Here is a 16938-nt window from a genome sequence, read left to right as displayed (position 1 = left end):
CAACTTTGCTGACATAAGAATTTATCTTTATGTAGACATTTAATTTGAACTTTAACAGTTCTGTAGTATTCAAATTGTATTAAAAAAAAAGGTAAGAATGTATTATATAAAAAACTATTTATTTACAGTAGTTCAATTTTTCTTGCGATCTAAAATAGCTTTTATTTTTTATATAGTCAAAGAGTCTGAGGCCTAAAGAGAGAGGGTTACATTCAATATGACTCTCAACATGCCCAGGTCCAGCAAACTAAACAAGATCAACTTAAAGGGGGCAACAAAGTGCTAAAAAAAAGTCTAATGGACCTTAGTCCAAATAGCATCAAACTAAATTCAATTGAGCTTTCATTGTAGAGTGGATACAAACAAGCAGAAAACCAAATGTTCTTGCTAAATTAGAGGGTTTTAAGTGGATATAACTACTAAGAATGGCTTGCTAAAGCTATGCCTCAGGCTGGTTAATCAAACCAACAGCAGATCAGTGTCCCGTTGTGTTAAACTTGAGCCATCATGATCCTTTTAGACATCTAACTATTTCTATCAGGGAGAATTAATTAATATCATTTAGAAAATAATCATGTTGAAGATTACCAATTTTTCACCACAGCTATTTTTAATATTAGATTACATTATTTTAAAATATATGGAAGAAAATATGTAATTAACATTTCCTTATTGTTGAAAGCTTCAGTTAAATGATGAGGTTATGGAAACTAATCAAATTTGTTCTGATGTCAGAGAGCCCCTAAAAATGACCATTAATTTAAAAAAAAGCTCATTAAATCAAAGCACCCAGAACTCCGATTTTATTTATGTTTCTCTTTGTTTATGTGGTTAATTGCCCTTTTTACAGCGGTTGCTATTGACCATTCAGGGAAAGATTTACAAACATGACGCAGATTAACCGTGACGCACGAAATGGGCGTTTTTTTATTTCTATTCTTGTCAAACGCTGCAAAAAATATTCCCTTCAGCTAATTAGGTATAGTTGCATGGAATTTCAACTCCATAATAAAAAGTACCTACGATATTGTAGTAGTAATGCGTTTTATTCTTTTTAATCCTTATTTAAGTGCAATGCATTTATTGGTGGTATTAGCTGTTGATCTTTCAAACCTGATTTGCGTTGTTTGCGGTATTTTTTGCGTCATTTATTGTATTTCATTCAAAATCGAAATTGGAATTAAATCAATTTATATTATCTTTATGTTGCTGGAATAAAAGGTGAGATTGAGCGCTCTTCTTGCAGTGTTCATCTCCTCCTCCTTTGTTTCCAGCGTCTCCTCCCCTTCCTCCCTGATGAGGGGGCCAGGTCTTGTTGTAGTGGCTTGTATTACAGCCTTGGCAGGTGATGCTGCAGCTCACACGGGGCTGGAACAGCCTCCTTGCTTATCTGCTTTTAATTAGACAGCTGACCTGGTTTCAGCATCGCCGTGCGTCAACAGCTCCGGGAGCGCAGCTATCATTTCTTCCGACCGGAACCCGCTTTGCGAGTCTGACAGACAGACCCTCCCTCTCTGCGCCCCCCAAGGCGCAGCCTTTCCGCGGCAGTTTCAGCACCGGGACAGGAGCTGTCCAAACATTCAGCACCTTTTGCTTTGCTCCAAACAGGAGGTAAAAACAATCTCCTGCGCGCTCCGTGGCAGATTGCTTCAGGATGGCGTCCAAACGCGTTGGCCTTTTTGTTCCTCTCCAGCTTCTTGTTCTGAATGTAGTGATCCAGACATCTGCCCTCCCCACACCTACAGCCTCATTGGATGGTGAGTTTCAGAGAACTGGGGCACATATGCACACTCAAATTAAGATTTCTACAAAAACCTAGAAAAGTATCGTGAAATAGATGCATGGACCACATAAAGTTCTAGCATAAAGATAAAAGTTACAGAGATTTTTTTCTGCTCATATAGGCCTATATATATATACATATATATATATATATATATATATATATATATATATATATATATATATATATATATATATATATATATATATATATATATATATATATATATATACTAGCAGTATCTTTTTATTTATTTATTTTTTTAAAAGCGTCCTCTAACTGAATAAGGGCTGGTGGTGTTTTTAATGCGCTCCCTCTCTTTAGGCCGCCTGTGGTCTATTTTCGCCACAGTTTAATCTTTTGTTTGATAATCCGATTAAGTTCTGCCTCTGGTGGAGAGTTAGGAGGGCAGAAACCCATCAGATCACATCAGTCTGACAGGTCAATTTTGCAGAAGTATCTTTAAAATCTATTTTAAATTGATTTAAGTTTGTTTGTTGTAAAAACTAATTGGATAAATTAACCAAAGTATCTTTGTGGTTGATCTCTAATGTATTCTGCTTTCAAACAGCGGTTTGATTACCTAATGCATTGATTCTGTTGCAGATAAAACTGTGTACAACAGACAGCTGACGGAGGAAAGACCTTTACAGGAACAGGTAGGTCCCTTTTCCTCCACCTCCCACAGCTAGTTTACCTTTTCTTTAATATCCGGCCGAGTAGGTTTTATGGTTGCTTGTCAAACAGGCTCTTTTTAGCCCAACAAACATTAATAATCAGAGCTTATATCCTGAGCAACAATCAATTGTTTGATGTTTGTCCTTCCCCAGATTGCAGAGGCAGACAGTGTAAAGGCTGCAGTACAGTCAGCAGGTAAGAGGACACCTCATTGCTAATCAATTGATGACTGTGTTTCCGCCTGCTGCGCTGATTTAGGTTGCAGCCTTTCCAGTAAAAGAGTCATCATATGCACCATTATTCAACCTTGAGCGTCACTCTGTTTGCGTTTGCGTCCTTACAGAAAGTAAACAACCCGCGGGCTCCAAGGACAGAGAGTCAGAGCAGGGTGACGACTTCACCCTGCTCAAGTCTCTGGCTGATGGCCAGAAGTCAAAAGAAGCTCTAGAAGCGGCAGTCAGGAAGGAGGATCAGTATGTCCCTGATGAATCCGATTCGACGAAGAGCCGACGCCTGGCTGACGACTACGACTCCACCAAGAGCGGCATAGACTACAGCAAGTACCAGGGTACTAACACTCAACAATCACTTTATTCTTTTTCTAGGTTCTCAAAGAAAATTGCTGATTCAAGCACCGTAACACAGTTCATCTTTCATCCATCACTCAAAATAAAATAAAAAAAAATGCTGCACTTGTCTCTAGTAGTGACACAATAAGCAGTCAGAGTTGTTTGGCTTGTTCCCTCTCATCACTAAGAACAAGCCTCATCCTGGATACTTCTCTCTGCTGCTGGCAGGCCACCAGGCAGACATTTTAAAAAAGAGTAGGCCGAGGAAACACGTGGTTATAATGGAGCTGAGCAGCCAGAGAGTCAGAGACAGGACACGTGAATCCAGCAGAAACAGATTATCCCCTTCTTCCTCTACTCTGATGAGGGGAAAGCTGATGCTCTGCTCTGTCCGTCCTCTTTCACACTGCAGGAAAGTTTGTGATGGGTCTTTATGTTCACATTATATGAAAAAAAAGAACACTATTATAGTCGCTGTGTTTTAACATGTATAATTATCATTACCATTATTTCTACTTAAAATACCACATGGATATATCATGTTCGATGCACATGATAAGAAACATGATTCGTCTGAGGAGCTTTAGACCTTCAGGGGAAAAAAGTGGATGTTTTCTACAATGAAAAACCGACTGCACAGGTTTCAGTTTCATGTTAGGTGCAAGGAGGACACATATTGTCAGAAAAACCTGAGAAAATAGCAGCTTCGCAGAGAAACTAAGATCAGGAATTCTGGACTGAAGATTAAAACATTCGGAGATCAGAACAGACAGAATAGTAAGTGTAAACTAAAATCTCACCCAGAAACAGCAACTTAAAAGCATAAGAAAAATCCCTCTATTGTTCCACAATCAGGGAAATTGTGGTGTTACAGCAGCAAAGGCAAAAGTGGTCACACAATGTGGGCCATAGAAAAGTGTATAAAAATAACAGAAAATAAAGTACTTTACTGTGCAGTGTTTTTAGAATTTAAATACTCTGTGGATGGATAAAGGTAGATATATCCTTTTTGGCAGGGTTTGCTAAGGCTGGGACTACAGTAACAGGCTTAGCGTCTCACTACAACCATGAATAATAATATTTATCTCAGGAAAACCAAGGAAATTTGTAACTTTTTTGTTTATCAAAAAAAAAAAGATTAAAATAGAAGCAGATCCTGCAACATCAAGGTTATCCTACAAACACACCAGTAAATCCAAAAAGGACAGGATGAAGATTGAATCAAAGTCATGGTAGCTCCGTCTTTGATTGAGATGCTGCAGGTTGACTTGAAAAAGGCTGTTAAGTCAGAAAATCACTGAGAACTACTAAGAAAGAGGAGGTGGGATGTGTAAATGTTATCTCTGCATGAAAAAAAAACTATTAAATTCTATTCATCTTTGTTCATAACTCCTTTGTTATTAAAGTCAATCATTTTCTTTTTATGTGATTAAAACATATTAGACATTGATGTTTATAGTTCTTAATAAAGCACAGAATATGTATACTGCTTTAAATTCTTCCCATTACTTCCCAATATTTATTCTGCAATTACACCAAGTGCAGTCCTTCAGCTAATGTATGGTTGATGTTATTTAAGAGCAACCTGAACACATATCATTTTAAGTGTTAAAACATCTTAATGCATGTAATTTGACCACAAGCTCTCATATAAGTGATCTGAATCAGACTCAACTCACTGAGTGCTACACTTCCTCTGTTCCTGCAATCATTTCAGTAGTGACACACGGCTTTTCTTTCCCAGTTACACATTTACCAAGCTCAGTATTTAAGATTTTTGTTCAAAAGAGCCAAAAATAGCTGGGAGGAAAAGTATGATTCAACCTTCACAAAAGGAAAAAAAATCACTTGGCAGTGCTCATTAATACTGTTTGGACCTCGGGAAGTAGCAGCAGCGTTATGCAAGTGTCAGGCTGTTATAGTTACACATTTTTCACTCAGGACTGGAGTGATATGCCGAATAAAAGGAACATTAGAAGTGTGAAAAAATAGAGTATTATGTCTATCAAAAACTCTCTTGGCGCTCTCTTTTCAGATGACCCAGAAAGCTTCCGGCAGGTTGATGGCACCCCGCTGACTGCAGAGGATATTGTTCAGAAGATTGCCAACAAAATATATGAGGAGGATGACAGAGGGGTTTTTGACAGGATCGTCTCCAAGCTGCTCAAACTGGGGCTGGTAAGCTCTGAGCACAACCTTACCATCTGAAAATCAGCCCAGTGGGTCGCTTGACATTTTCCCTACGGGAGCGGACTCTGTCTGTCTTTGCACAACCTTTTCTGTCGCTACGAGATGAACATATGTGTAAATTGTTTTCAGGAATCCACAAGCTCAGCTGTGAATTAGTTTTTTGACACTTTGAACCGTTTGATTTTGCCCTCTCTACCAATCAATAGGTTGGATTGAACCATCACACACCTTTTGATTATTGTTTATTTTTTTTATAGATTACTGAAAGTCAGGCTGACACTCTGGAGTACCAAGTGGCCGAGGCTCTCCAGGATCTCATCACCAAGAATGCCAAGAATAATGAAATTGAGGAAATGGAGAGCATGAACCAGGAGTCTAGGGGAGAGCAGGATGACCTGGGTCCAGATACGGTACAGCATGAGGAGAAATGTCATCATAATAGAGGAATGTTCTAGGATCTAAAACTTGTGTTTTTCTAGGACACATGGGAGCCACCCAGGCGTCGTTACGACGAAGAAGATGACGAAGAAGAGGAAGGCAATGATGACGATGAGATTGTGGATGAGGTGGACAGGGATGTGGAAGAAGACTTAGACGGAGCTGAAAATCGCTGGGATAAAGATAAAGAGGAGGGAAACGAGGTGAACCCTGAGGATGGGCTCCAGGACCTGCAATACTTCCCAAACTTCTACCGTCTTCTTAAGAGCCTTGATTCGGGTAAAAACTCATAAAATGCAAAGAAATCCTTGTCATAGCAACTTCTGCCCAGGATATTATTTTTAAGACTAGAGGATGAGTCAGAGCTTTCTGTCCACACTGGTTTCCTACACAGAAAGGAGGTTAGGAACACAAGCAGACCCACACACTCAGGCACTCCAGTGAATATATTAGATGAATCCATCCATCCATCCATCCATCCACCCACCCATCCATCCATCCATCCATCCATCCATCCATCCATCCATCCATCCATCCATCCATCCGTTCTAATATAAAACTTTCTTTCTTCTTTGTTTTCCAGATCAAGATGCTCAGGAAAGAGAAACCCTGATCACCATCATGAAGACACTGATTGACTTTGTGAAGATGATGGTGAAATATGGCACCATTACTCCAGAGGAGGGAGTTTCCTATCTTGGTAAGATGTCAAAAGAAAATTGGTGATCTACAATAACTGGTAATTTATTAAGCTTCTGTTTGGTTACTCCAGGCTAGTGTTCCAGGTTCTGATAAAACAGGCTGACCACTACATGATAAGAAAAGGGATAAGATTTAAATCCATCCATCCATCATCCATCTACCGTCTATCTATCCACCTATCATTCATCCATCCATCCATTCATCCATCCATCCATCCATCCATCCATCCATCCATCCATCCACGTATTCATCCATCATCCATCCATCCATCCATGTATCCATCCATCATCCATCCATCATCCATCCATCCATCCATCCATCCATGTATTCATCCATCATCCATCCATCATCCATCCATCATCCATCCATCCATCCATCCATCCATCCATCCATCCATCCACGTATTCATCCATCATCCATCCATCCATCCATGTATCCATCCATCATCCATCCATCCATCCATCCATCCATGTATTGATCCATCATCCATCCATCATCCATCCATGTATTCATCCATCATCCATCTATCCATCCATCCATCCATCCATGTATTGATCCATCATCCATCCATCATCCATCCATGTATCCATCCATCCATCCATGTATTCATCCATCATCCATCTATCCATCCATCCATCCATCATCCGTCCATCATCCATCCATCATCCGTCCATCATCCATCCATGTATCCATCTATCATCCATCTATCATCCACCTATCATCCATCCATCTATCGTCTATCCATTCATTCATTCATCTGTTCATTCATCCATCCATCCCAATATCATCCATCTATGCTACCCTGGGTGGTGAGGCTGTAAGCTGCACGAGGACTGCAAAAACATTTTCTAAATAATCCATTAGCTATTATCCAATTTTTTTTTCTATTGCCTATTTGCATATCAAGTCAACAGGAAGAGGACAATCCTCTATGTTGTGTGCAATGTAAAAAAAAAAAAAAAACATAGTCAAACACCAAGAAATGAAAATCTACATTGGATTAGAAATGTGATGCAAAGGTGATATAGACAATATTCTATTTTTAGTCATCTGTATCTTATTATCTCTAGATGTCAAACCAAAGTATCTAGATTGTGTAAATATTAACCGACTTATTCCTCACTAATCAAAGATGATTCAAACAGCATGTAAGATTTATGTCAACCCTTTCTTCTGTTGTTTAAACACAAAAAGTTGCATTTCACTGTTTCTGGAATCACACCTCAGCTTCAGAAGCACCTTATGTAGATTAGCTACTATCTGGATGGTGTTGGAATGGGCTCACCCGGGGCGCCATTTGTTCAAGAACTGCCGATGCCTGCAGTTATATTATCTCACATCTCCTCCTCCAGCTTTAATTCTTTAAAGAAAAAGTGAGGGAAGTCCTCTGAGGGTTTGGTCACTCTTCTGTTTCCTGCTTTAAAAAAAAAAAAAACATTCAGTCTTTTTCCACTTTTCTACAATCTTTATATCAACCATACTCTTTTCTAACAAATTATTAGCAAAACATTTTTTTCTTAGCCCATTTAAACTGATTGGATTGTGATTCAACATATCATTAGCCATGCTCAATTTTTATTTCATTTTAATTATATTGCACCAATTCACAATGTCATCTCGAGGCACTTTACAGAGACGCTTCAATCAGATCATACAGTCATTATTAACATGTTTTCATTTCTCTGGAGTTGCATTTAAAATTGTTTCCAGAGATTTATTTAGAGATGATAAACACTTCTGTTAACTATTCCAGTTGGTATAATTGCCTTTCCATTTGTCTTAGAAAATAATCAGGCTGTCTGTTTTAAATTGAAATATGTAAGTCAAACAATACTGTTACCTCTTTGATGGTGTTTTTCTTCCTTTTTGTTGGCATTTTGATTTAACTTAAGACCTTTGGGATTATTTGCAAATGGGCATTGGAACCGAATTATTGTGCCACAGATTTCAGCTTTTAGGTTTCCAGTATGATGAAGGATTTCAGATTAAGACTCTAATCCTTCTAGTTTGCATGTATTTTATGCACGTCCGTGTTGTCTTTTTTGTTTTATAGTGCGTTGTTTGTGTAATGTTCGCTCTAAGCTAACACCATGAACTATAAAGCCTACAAAGGCATGTAATGAATGTCATGGGGCTTCCAGTCTGATCAGACTGGTTCGGTTATGAGCACCAGTAGCCGATGGAAAGGTCAACCACCTCAGACTTGCAGCAGAGCAGTCATCTCTCTGACCGCCTCAATGAATCCCAAACCCATCCAGTCCTCTCGCTGTGTAATCTTGCTCTCAGATTAAATCAGATGATGAAGAGCAAAGAATGAAAGTAAAACCCCCAGAAAGTTTTATCTTTTGGGGAGACTTTTAAATAATTAGTTCAGTTTTCTATTTAAGCTACACTAACGCCAACACAACTTACCTGGATGAATATTATAAATATGTTCAGTATAGCTATTAATATATTATAATTATTTTAGTTTTTCAGTTTAATCCTACTGTATCCACTTTTAAATGAGATAATAACAAATTACACTTCAAGGCTATCGACCGATGCAGTCCACCTGCTGTGTGGAGTGTTTTAGAGAGATGATTTTATTCCTTTTCAGATGGCCATTACTGTCTAAAACTATTGCTGCTGCTGCAACACACTACAACTGTGCAGCCATAATATACTATTAGAAAAGATGTGGGTCTCCTTGGCAACCTGTCCTCAGCTTCTCATGGTCCCATCTATAACCAGACGGAGGAATGGATTTTCCTCCATCTCCTAGCAACACCCCTTCTCTCCCCCACCTCTGAACTGGCTGTGATATTCCAGTGAGTCACCCAGGTACACCCCTGCGTACGCAGGGCTGTCAATCATCCCTAATCTACCAGCGGGTGATGCTTCTTGCTTCAAGATAGGGTGAGGGAGAAATGAAAAGAAAGAGTGTGAGGAGGTGGACAGTATCCATAGAGCAAAGGAAGGTGGGCTGGTTAGGTAATAGAAAGTAAAAAAGGAAATTACAAAAGTCAAGCCTCATAGAACCCTGTGATTTATCTGTTTTCCCTCTGTTGTAAATAAAAAATAAAAAAAAAGCAACAAGCCCAACTTGCTTTCCGTTCTGGACGCCTTCAGAAAAATAAAAAACCTCTTCCCGTATCCGTAGTTTCTCCTCTCCCAGAAATAAAAATATATATGTTACATCACACAATATTTATCGAACCAAAAGGACGTTAACTAATCCAGGGGAGGTGGAAAACTGAATAAATACTTTATAACCAGCAGATATTACTGTGCACATAAAGAGGAAATCAATAAACAATTCAAGGGTTCTTGCAGCCATTTAAAGCCAGAGGCCTTTAATATAGCTATTAACTATTTATTCAAAGCTTTTGCATGCTGAATTAGAGGACTAATGAGAATTCAACAGAGGGTGTGATTTTCAGCTGATCCTTCACTGCATATATCACCAGAACATCTGTGGCTTGAATTTTCGATCATAATGTTTCCCTCCTTTATTAATCCGGAGAGGAGTTGTTCCCCCGTCAGGCCATATGATCTGTTTTTTCCCTTGTTTCATAATCCCTCTGTGAAGATGTAATAATCCAACTCCCTGTAACACAAAGGACATATCCTGAGGATAACATGATGAATTACTGATATATAAACATTAGGAAAACAAACAGTACCTTGTTTACATGTTAAATAGGTCCAGCAAACATTTTTAAACCACACATAAATTATTTCTATAAAGCTTTTTTTTATTACAATTGAGATTGCTTATTAAAGCTCTGAATATGAGAGTGAGGGAAAAAAAAAACTCAAGGTTATGTTTATGACCCTCATGTTCCAGAACCTGCAATCAACTGATAAGAACAAGGCTGTTTCTCATGATAATATCGCTCTGAGTCACACAGGAGCAGAGCGGGACACTGAAACGGACGTCAACAGGCGTCCATTCATTGTCTCTAAGGAGAAATGACTGACCGCACAACGCTGATGATATCTAAAATTAAAAATTGTTTCCTTTCATCCACCTGCAGAGAACCTGGACGCCATGATAGCCATGCAGACAAAGAACAAGTTGGGAAAGTCGCTCATGGTTCCTGACATTTCCAGTTTTACTGGTAAACTTTATAGCTGAATGTATTAAAATTCAGAAAAATTATATTGGAAAGTTTTACTCTAATCTCTCGGCTTTATGGTTAAAAAAGACAACTGGTAGCTGCACCTAAGATCTGTGCTTATCTTCTAGCAAAAGAAAAGTTAATGGTCCAAGATTAAACATACTGTCAAAACAATATTTTTTTGTTTTCAGATTGTTTAAAAAATGTATATAGTATAATTTTATAGAGGCTTAAATAAGGCAGGATAATGACCTCAGTTGATTTTATCACACAATAAGGAGAGGGGTGTTAAAAAGAAAGGAAATCTATTGCACTGTGTGAGATCCAAGAAAATCACAGCTAGCTCCTAACTCATAGGGAAAATGATTCAGTTCTAGATGTTTTTGCAGTTCTAGATATCCAGTAGCTGAACAAAAACAATAAATTTAGTGTTTTTATTCTTTGTTTAAGGGAAAAGCTTGGATGAAGATGACAACACCAAATCTGAGACAGCGAAGATGCAGAGGGAGTACGACAACTTGAAGGACTCGACCAAAGAGGAGCAGCCGTCCACTGAAACCAGTCAGTCCACAAAGAAATCCAGACGACCACAAGACTGATGACTAGCATAGAGTCCTTTTGCTATTTTTTTCTTATCTCATTAATACACATTTCTGGCCTTTTTGATTTGCATTTTTTTTAATTGTTTTTGTTTTCTTGTCACATCCTGATTTGGTTTTCTTTTGTACTCCATCTCTTAAATAAACACACAATTTACAAAACATACAACTAATTCTCACCACTTCACTTCAGTTAAGTAGATTATTTTATTCAGTCCCCACAACAATGGCTTGATTGCAGTGGAAACCAGATGAGCCTTTTTGTTTTCCCCACAGCAGAACTGTTAGGAAATAAACATCACTCCTGCAGCTCAGCCAATCATAATTAAACCCCTGCTTGTCTCAGAAGTAGGCCAGTCCAATAACAGACTCCGGAAATGCCTGTCACTGCGTGTCCTGGTTGACTGCATGTACTCAATATAATCCACTTTAAAACCTAATAAGAAAAGGATAAACAAAAAGCAAAATACAGCAGACTGATTATGTCTGATTCCTCAATTAATGAGGAGAAATCTGATTGGCTGGTTTCATAAGCTGTACTAAGACGGCCTCTTTAGTTTTTACAGCAGAAAAATGAGACCATCTATATTGATGCATATTTATTCTGTTTAAACTAGGAAAATAGAGCTGTATATATTAGATTAAAACATAAAGGCCCTTTCAATTATGTAATCATTGCTGGTGTTTTATAGAAAATGTTATCACATGTTATTAAGTATTTATAAATCTACTATTTGGCTGTGTTATTAGCTGATAAAATCAAGGTCCTTGAAAAATACATGGTGTTTTATTAAATCTTATTGTTTTTTTAATGAATCATTGAGCCCTATTGATGAGAGTATTTAATTTCTTCTTCTCTGTTTTCTGTCTCTCTAAACTTCAGATCAGCCAGGCAAATCAGAAACCTATCTGGAAGCTATCAGGAAGAATATTGAGTGGCTGAAGAAGCACAACAAAGAAGAAGGCAAAAATGGTGAGACGTTTTCCATTACAGGAAAGTCAACCATGATCTCAATCCTTAATGTTGTGCTTTGAAATACTTACTGTACAGGTTACCCAAAAGTTCTTTTAAAAAAATCACAGAAAAACTAAAAAATTTCCTTATTTGGAAATTTCATTAGCTGCCACGTCTGAGAGGAATAAAAGTGGCCCACCCTTGTTATTCCCTATTTGCATTATAAAGGAGCGTGGCATATCAATATGGATCATCTCTAATGATGCTGTCCTAATTGAAACAGCTGCTTGCTCATCTACAAAGGTCGCCTTTTACCCGGTTGTTTTCATTTGTGGTGGTTGTGTGCTGGTTGGTGATAAAAACCTGAATTTCCTTCACTGAGTGCTTATTCAATACAAGTTAGGGTGCATACTGCAGGCTTGAAAAAAACTTCTGTAGCTTCACTGACGAGGACTGATACAGTCGGATGTTGCTAAAATCATTGCCCAGGGATGCTTGAGAAGGGAATGAATTTCTAATGGGTTCTCACCATCCAGATCTATGTGTGGTAGATGATCTCAGCTGGATATCCCAGACAAAAAAAAACAAGAGTTCAAGCTGAGTGAGATTTATCTGTAAAGTTTATTTTATTCATGTTGATCTGATCTGAGCTCAGGATGAAGGTTAAGACAGAGGGATTATAGAGAAAAACACATTTTGATGTTGTCTTACCTCCTAAAAACAGAAGATTAGGGAATAAAACAACAAGAAAATTAAGAATGTGATGCAGAGCAGGAGAGGGGAGTTAGGGGACAGAGCAGCAGGGATGTTTTGTTAGGGGCTCATCTCTAACCTTGTCCCAGATAGGACACTTCATTAGCATTCAGGGGTAGCAACGGTTGTCCCGGACAACTGGGGGATCCCCTCCTTCCTGCCAGTAAACAGAGGCACAAAGATAATGGTGTAAGGAGAGGCTGACAGACAAAATGTGTTCAATCACCCCAATTTTCCCATGATCAGGCTCCATTTAGGACCAAAATAAAAAAGCATCAGGGTGTCTGTTTGAAGCTCATTTTGAACCAAGTTACAATCCTTTTGAAGCCGTCATCCTTGTTCTTTTTTTAGGAGAGAACTAAAGCCTTTCCGACTGAAGACAGTGCCATAGAAACAGAGTGGGATACTAGCCATTTATTGTGTTTACTCTACCAACAGCATCCATTAGGACAATCTCAGCAGCCTATTTGTGTGTGTGTGCGTGTGTTAATGAGTTCATGTAAGTGCATGTGCGTGTGCCTACGCCCACACTCTACAAAGATTAGCCAGAGAAGCAGATGGACACACGTAGGCAACATCCTGGCTTTTGCCTCTTGGCTTTTTACGGTCCTGGCACTGAGGAGAGACGTGGTCTCTAATCACGTTCTGTTAATCTTTTGCACGACTGTCACCAGCAAAGTGACTTCAAACCCTGAGGCGCTGGGACGACCCACCCCTCTGCAAATGTTGTGAGGTCAAAGCGGGGAGATCTTTTTACCGTCCTCTACCCGTCTGCTGCCACTTCAGTTGGAGACAGTTAGAGCTGGGAAAGGCCGTGCAGCAGCCTGCAACTCATTTGTAACCATTTTGTATTATGACAATTATGACTCTGCTCATTATTCATATGATCTTGTTATGTTTTTTTTTTCTCTGTGTAAGTATAGCAGGTCTTCTGAAACAAGATGAATACAAATTAATTTTTAATTGTGTTTAATCCATTTGGAAAGGATGTACAGATGTGGAAAAACATGTTGGCTCACCTCAGAAACTTACCTGGGGGGGAGTTTGTTTTCATAGGGGCACCAAACGAAGGAGTGAAAGAAAAAACACCTCAGTGGTTCATTGTTTGAAATCTCAGCTCTGGAAAGCTCAGATATAGCATATTAAAACTGGGATTATATCTCAGTAACTTAAGCTAAAAGTGCAACAATTTAACTTTTCCATCATTGTTAAAATATAACTATAACAAATAAAGAATAAAACTGTTGCAAAAGACCTATCACTTACAATTAGTGTGCCAGCATATATCATCAGTTATTTATCATCAATCTATTTGGTATTATTTCTTGACAAGGGCCCTAGTACCTATTGGCCTCTGTCCATTCTACGTACATATATATACACAAATATCTTTTTTTGCCGAAGAATTCAGAAAAATTTACTTTTATTTAAGTATTTGTTGATATATTGTTGTTTTTGTACATTTCTTTTTATGACAAGTTTGACCTTTCCTCTTGCACGATTTCTGTAGATAATTCTTTCAGTCAAGGTTCTTTAATCTTCAACTTATCCGTACAATAACTTTACTACGCTATTAATGCCTGAGGACTGTGATAGCAACAGAGGAAGGTTGGTTTTAGAAGAACCATTGATTTCATTTCATACTTTGAATCCCTGCCCTGTTAAAACAGCCAATAAGGACCCATTTTGGGGAAAAAAGAGCTGATGTTTTGGAATACATGATATTGCTCAGCCATGACATTTTGAAGTGGTCATGAGCCGCTTTTGTGCACAAGCATCCTTTGTTTTCCCTTCAAATCTCCCTGAAGTGTCATTGATCAAAAAGCTTAACCTTAAGCCGTGTTTTGTGTGCACCGACCTTTTCCTGGTTTATTCTACAATTACCTCCACTGTCTCAAATAACTGGCATTGGCTGATTTTGATAACAGTACAACTGTATTCCAATTTCAAAAATCTAACTTGGAGATCATGTTGCTGAATTAACTACTTATTACATGACTGCAAATCTAGGCATCAGACAAACGTCCTTTGACCCTAATCCTCTTTGAAGCTTGTTTGGGTGTAGCATCTCCGGGGTTCAGCTGACGATAACATCCTTAATGATCCTGCTTTGAACTGCGGATTATAAACCGCCCTGATTTGCTATTTCTTGTCCCTCTAGATTATGACCTGTCCAAGCTGAAGGATTTCATGGACCAGCAAGTCGACTCCTACATCGAGAAAGGAATCATCGCCAAAGACGAGGGCGACACCATAAAGAGGATCTACAGCAGTCTGTGACAAAATCTCCCGTCCAAAACCGAGTCTGACACTTAGATTTCCTACAAAAACACAGACTCCACCCAAATGTTTAAAAGAGTACGATAAATTATATACAATATAATTAGGAATACATTTCCAGACATTCCAAAAACTGAACCAAAATATATTAAATTTGCCTCAACAAAATTTCAAGTATCTGTTGATCCAACAATTTATGTTTGCACCCTAAAACTGAAGAGGATAAGCTAAACTGCTTTCATGAGGTACCAGAATACTTTGTCACATTACACAATAAAGTCTGAATGTATATGTTAGACCATGTATTTGTTAGAACCACTCTTTACAACAATACATCTACAGCTATCAAATTATACAATATGTAACCTGTCTTAGTCAGTCATAATTACCTTCTTTTCCATTGCATATGTAATATTTTGTGTATTCTTGCTTTTTATTGTACCATATCTATATTTGTGATGTCATGATGTCTGTGCGCCTTGTTGCTACCTTTTTCTGTTCTGCTGTAAGTCATCTGGAGCCCGCTAGGGGGCGGTGCCGAAGTCAGTAAATCCCTTTGCATGTCTCTGCTGTGTGTGTTTTACATTCCCCATCTAGAAGCGGATGATAAAAAGTATTTTTAAATGTAAATATTTGTGGGGGGTTTTCCTAAAGTTGTAAAAGCAAATAAAACATTGCCTTTTCTTTACATGTGGTCTGAAAATGGCTTGACTACATGATGCTTGATAAAAGAAATACTAGAAAATGTAGTCTTTGATTGAACCGACTCGAATGATTTAAACAATTACATCTTTTGATAGCAAATTTTTGTACTATAAGTGATAGATAATGCATTTTTGGAAAGATTATACAGTCATATGAAAAAGTTTGGGCACCCCTATTAATCTTAAATATTTTCATTTCTAAATATTTGGGTGTTTGCAACAGCTATTTCAGTTTGATATATCTAATAACTGATGGACAGTCATATTTCAGTATTGAGGTTTATTGGACTAACAAAAAACGTGCAGTATGCATTGAAACAAAATTTGACAGATGCAAAAATATGGCCACCTAAGAAAAAAAGAGACATTTATAATTAGTAGATTCTTCTTTTGCAAAAACAACAGCCTCTAGCCGCTTTCTGTAGCTTTTAATGAGTTCCTGGATCCTGGCTGAAGGGATTTTGACCACTCTTCTTTGCAAAACAATTCCAGTTTAGTTAAGTTAGATGGTTGCAGAGCATCTACAGCCTGCTTCAAATCATCACAGATGTTCAATGGGGATTGGGATGGCTATTCAAGAACATTGTAATTGTTCCTCTGCATGAATGCCTGAGTAAATTTGGAGCTGTGTTTTGGATCATTGTCTTGCTGAAATATCCATTCCCGGCTTAACTTCAACTTCGTAAGTGATTCTTGAACATTATTCTCAAGAATCTGCTGATATTGAATGGAATCCATGCAACCCTCAACTTTAACAAGATTCCAAGTGCCAGCATTGGCAACACAGCCCCAAAGCATGATGGAACCTCCACCAAATTTTACGGCGGGTAGCAAGTGTTTTTCTTGGAACGCTGTGTTTTTTTGCCGCCATGCATAAAGCCTTTTTATGACCAAACAACTCAATCTTTGTTTCATGAGTCCATAGGACCTTATTCCAAAATGAAGCTGGCTTGTCCAAATGTGCTTTTGCATACCTCAAGCGATTCTGTTTGTGGCGTGCTTGCAGAAAAGGCTTCTGCATCACTCTCCCATACTGGTGCAAAGTGCGCTGAACTGTTGAACGACCCACAGTGACACCATCTGCAGCAAGATGATGCTGCAGGTCTTTGGAGGTGGTCTGTGGGTTGTCCTTCACCATTCTCACCATTCTTCTTCTCTGCCTCTCTAATATTTTTTCTTGGCCT

The 16938-nt window shown here is 38.4% G+C and overlaps 1 protein-coding gene across 1 annotated transcript; it reads left to right on the top strand.

Moving 5' to 3' along the window:
* Nucleotides 1-1308: 1308 nt before the first annotated feature.
* On the top strand, nt 1309-15738 carry scg3 (secretogranin III). The gene is made up of 12 exons (XM_038267844.1): nt 1309-1757; nt 2390-2442; nt 2614-2656; nt 2805-3029; nt 5066-5208; nt 5478-5630; nt 5700-5937; nt 6242-6358; nt 10380-10463; nt 10914-11024; nt 11946-12035; nt 14932-15738. The coding sequence occupies exons 1-12, from the start codon at nt 1655-1657 to the stop codon at nt 15048-15050; spliced, it is 1479 nt and encodes a 492-aa protein (XP_038123772.1). The 5' UTR covers nt 1309-1654; the 3' UTR covers nt 15051-15738.
* The last annotated feature ends 1200 nt before the right edge of the window (nt 15739-16938 follow it).

This window comes from Cyprinodon tularosa, unplaced genomic scaffold (assembly GCF_016077235.1).
Source record: "Cyprinodon tularosa strain WSP-4 unplaced genomic scaffold, ASM1607723v1 ctg687, whole genome shotgun sequence".
Lineage (NCBI taxonomy): Eukaryota > Metazoa > Chordata > Actinopteri > Cyprinodontiformes > Cyprinodontidae > Cyprinodon > Cyprinodon tularosa.
This window is presented reverse-complemented; position numbering and strand designations above follow the sequence as displayed.

What these genes read in the sequence shown, in the direction of transcription:
- scg3 (XM_038267844.1), top strand. Translation starts at nt 1,655, where the DNA reads ATGGCGTCCAAACGCGTTGGCCTTTTTGTTCCTCTCCAGCTTCTTGTT. An exon ending in ATGACCTGGGTCCAGATACG is followed by an intron (nt 5,631 to 5,699) that starts GTACAGCATGAG and finishes GTGTTTTTCTAG; the next exon opens with GACACATGGGAGCCACCCAG. An exon ending in TCTTAAGAGCCTTGATTCGG is followed by an intron (nt 5,938 to 6,241) that starts GTAAAAACTCAT and finishes TTTGTTTTCCAG; the next exon opens with ATCAAGATGCTCAGGAAAGA.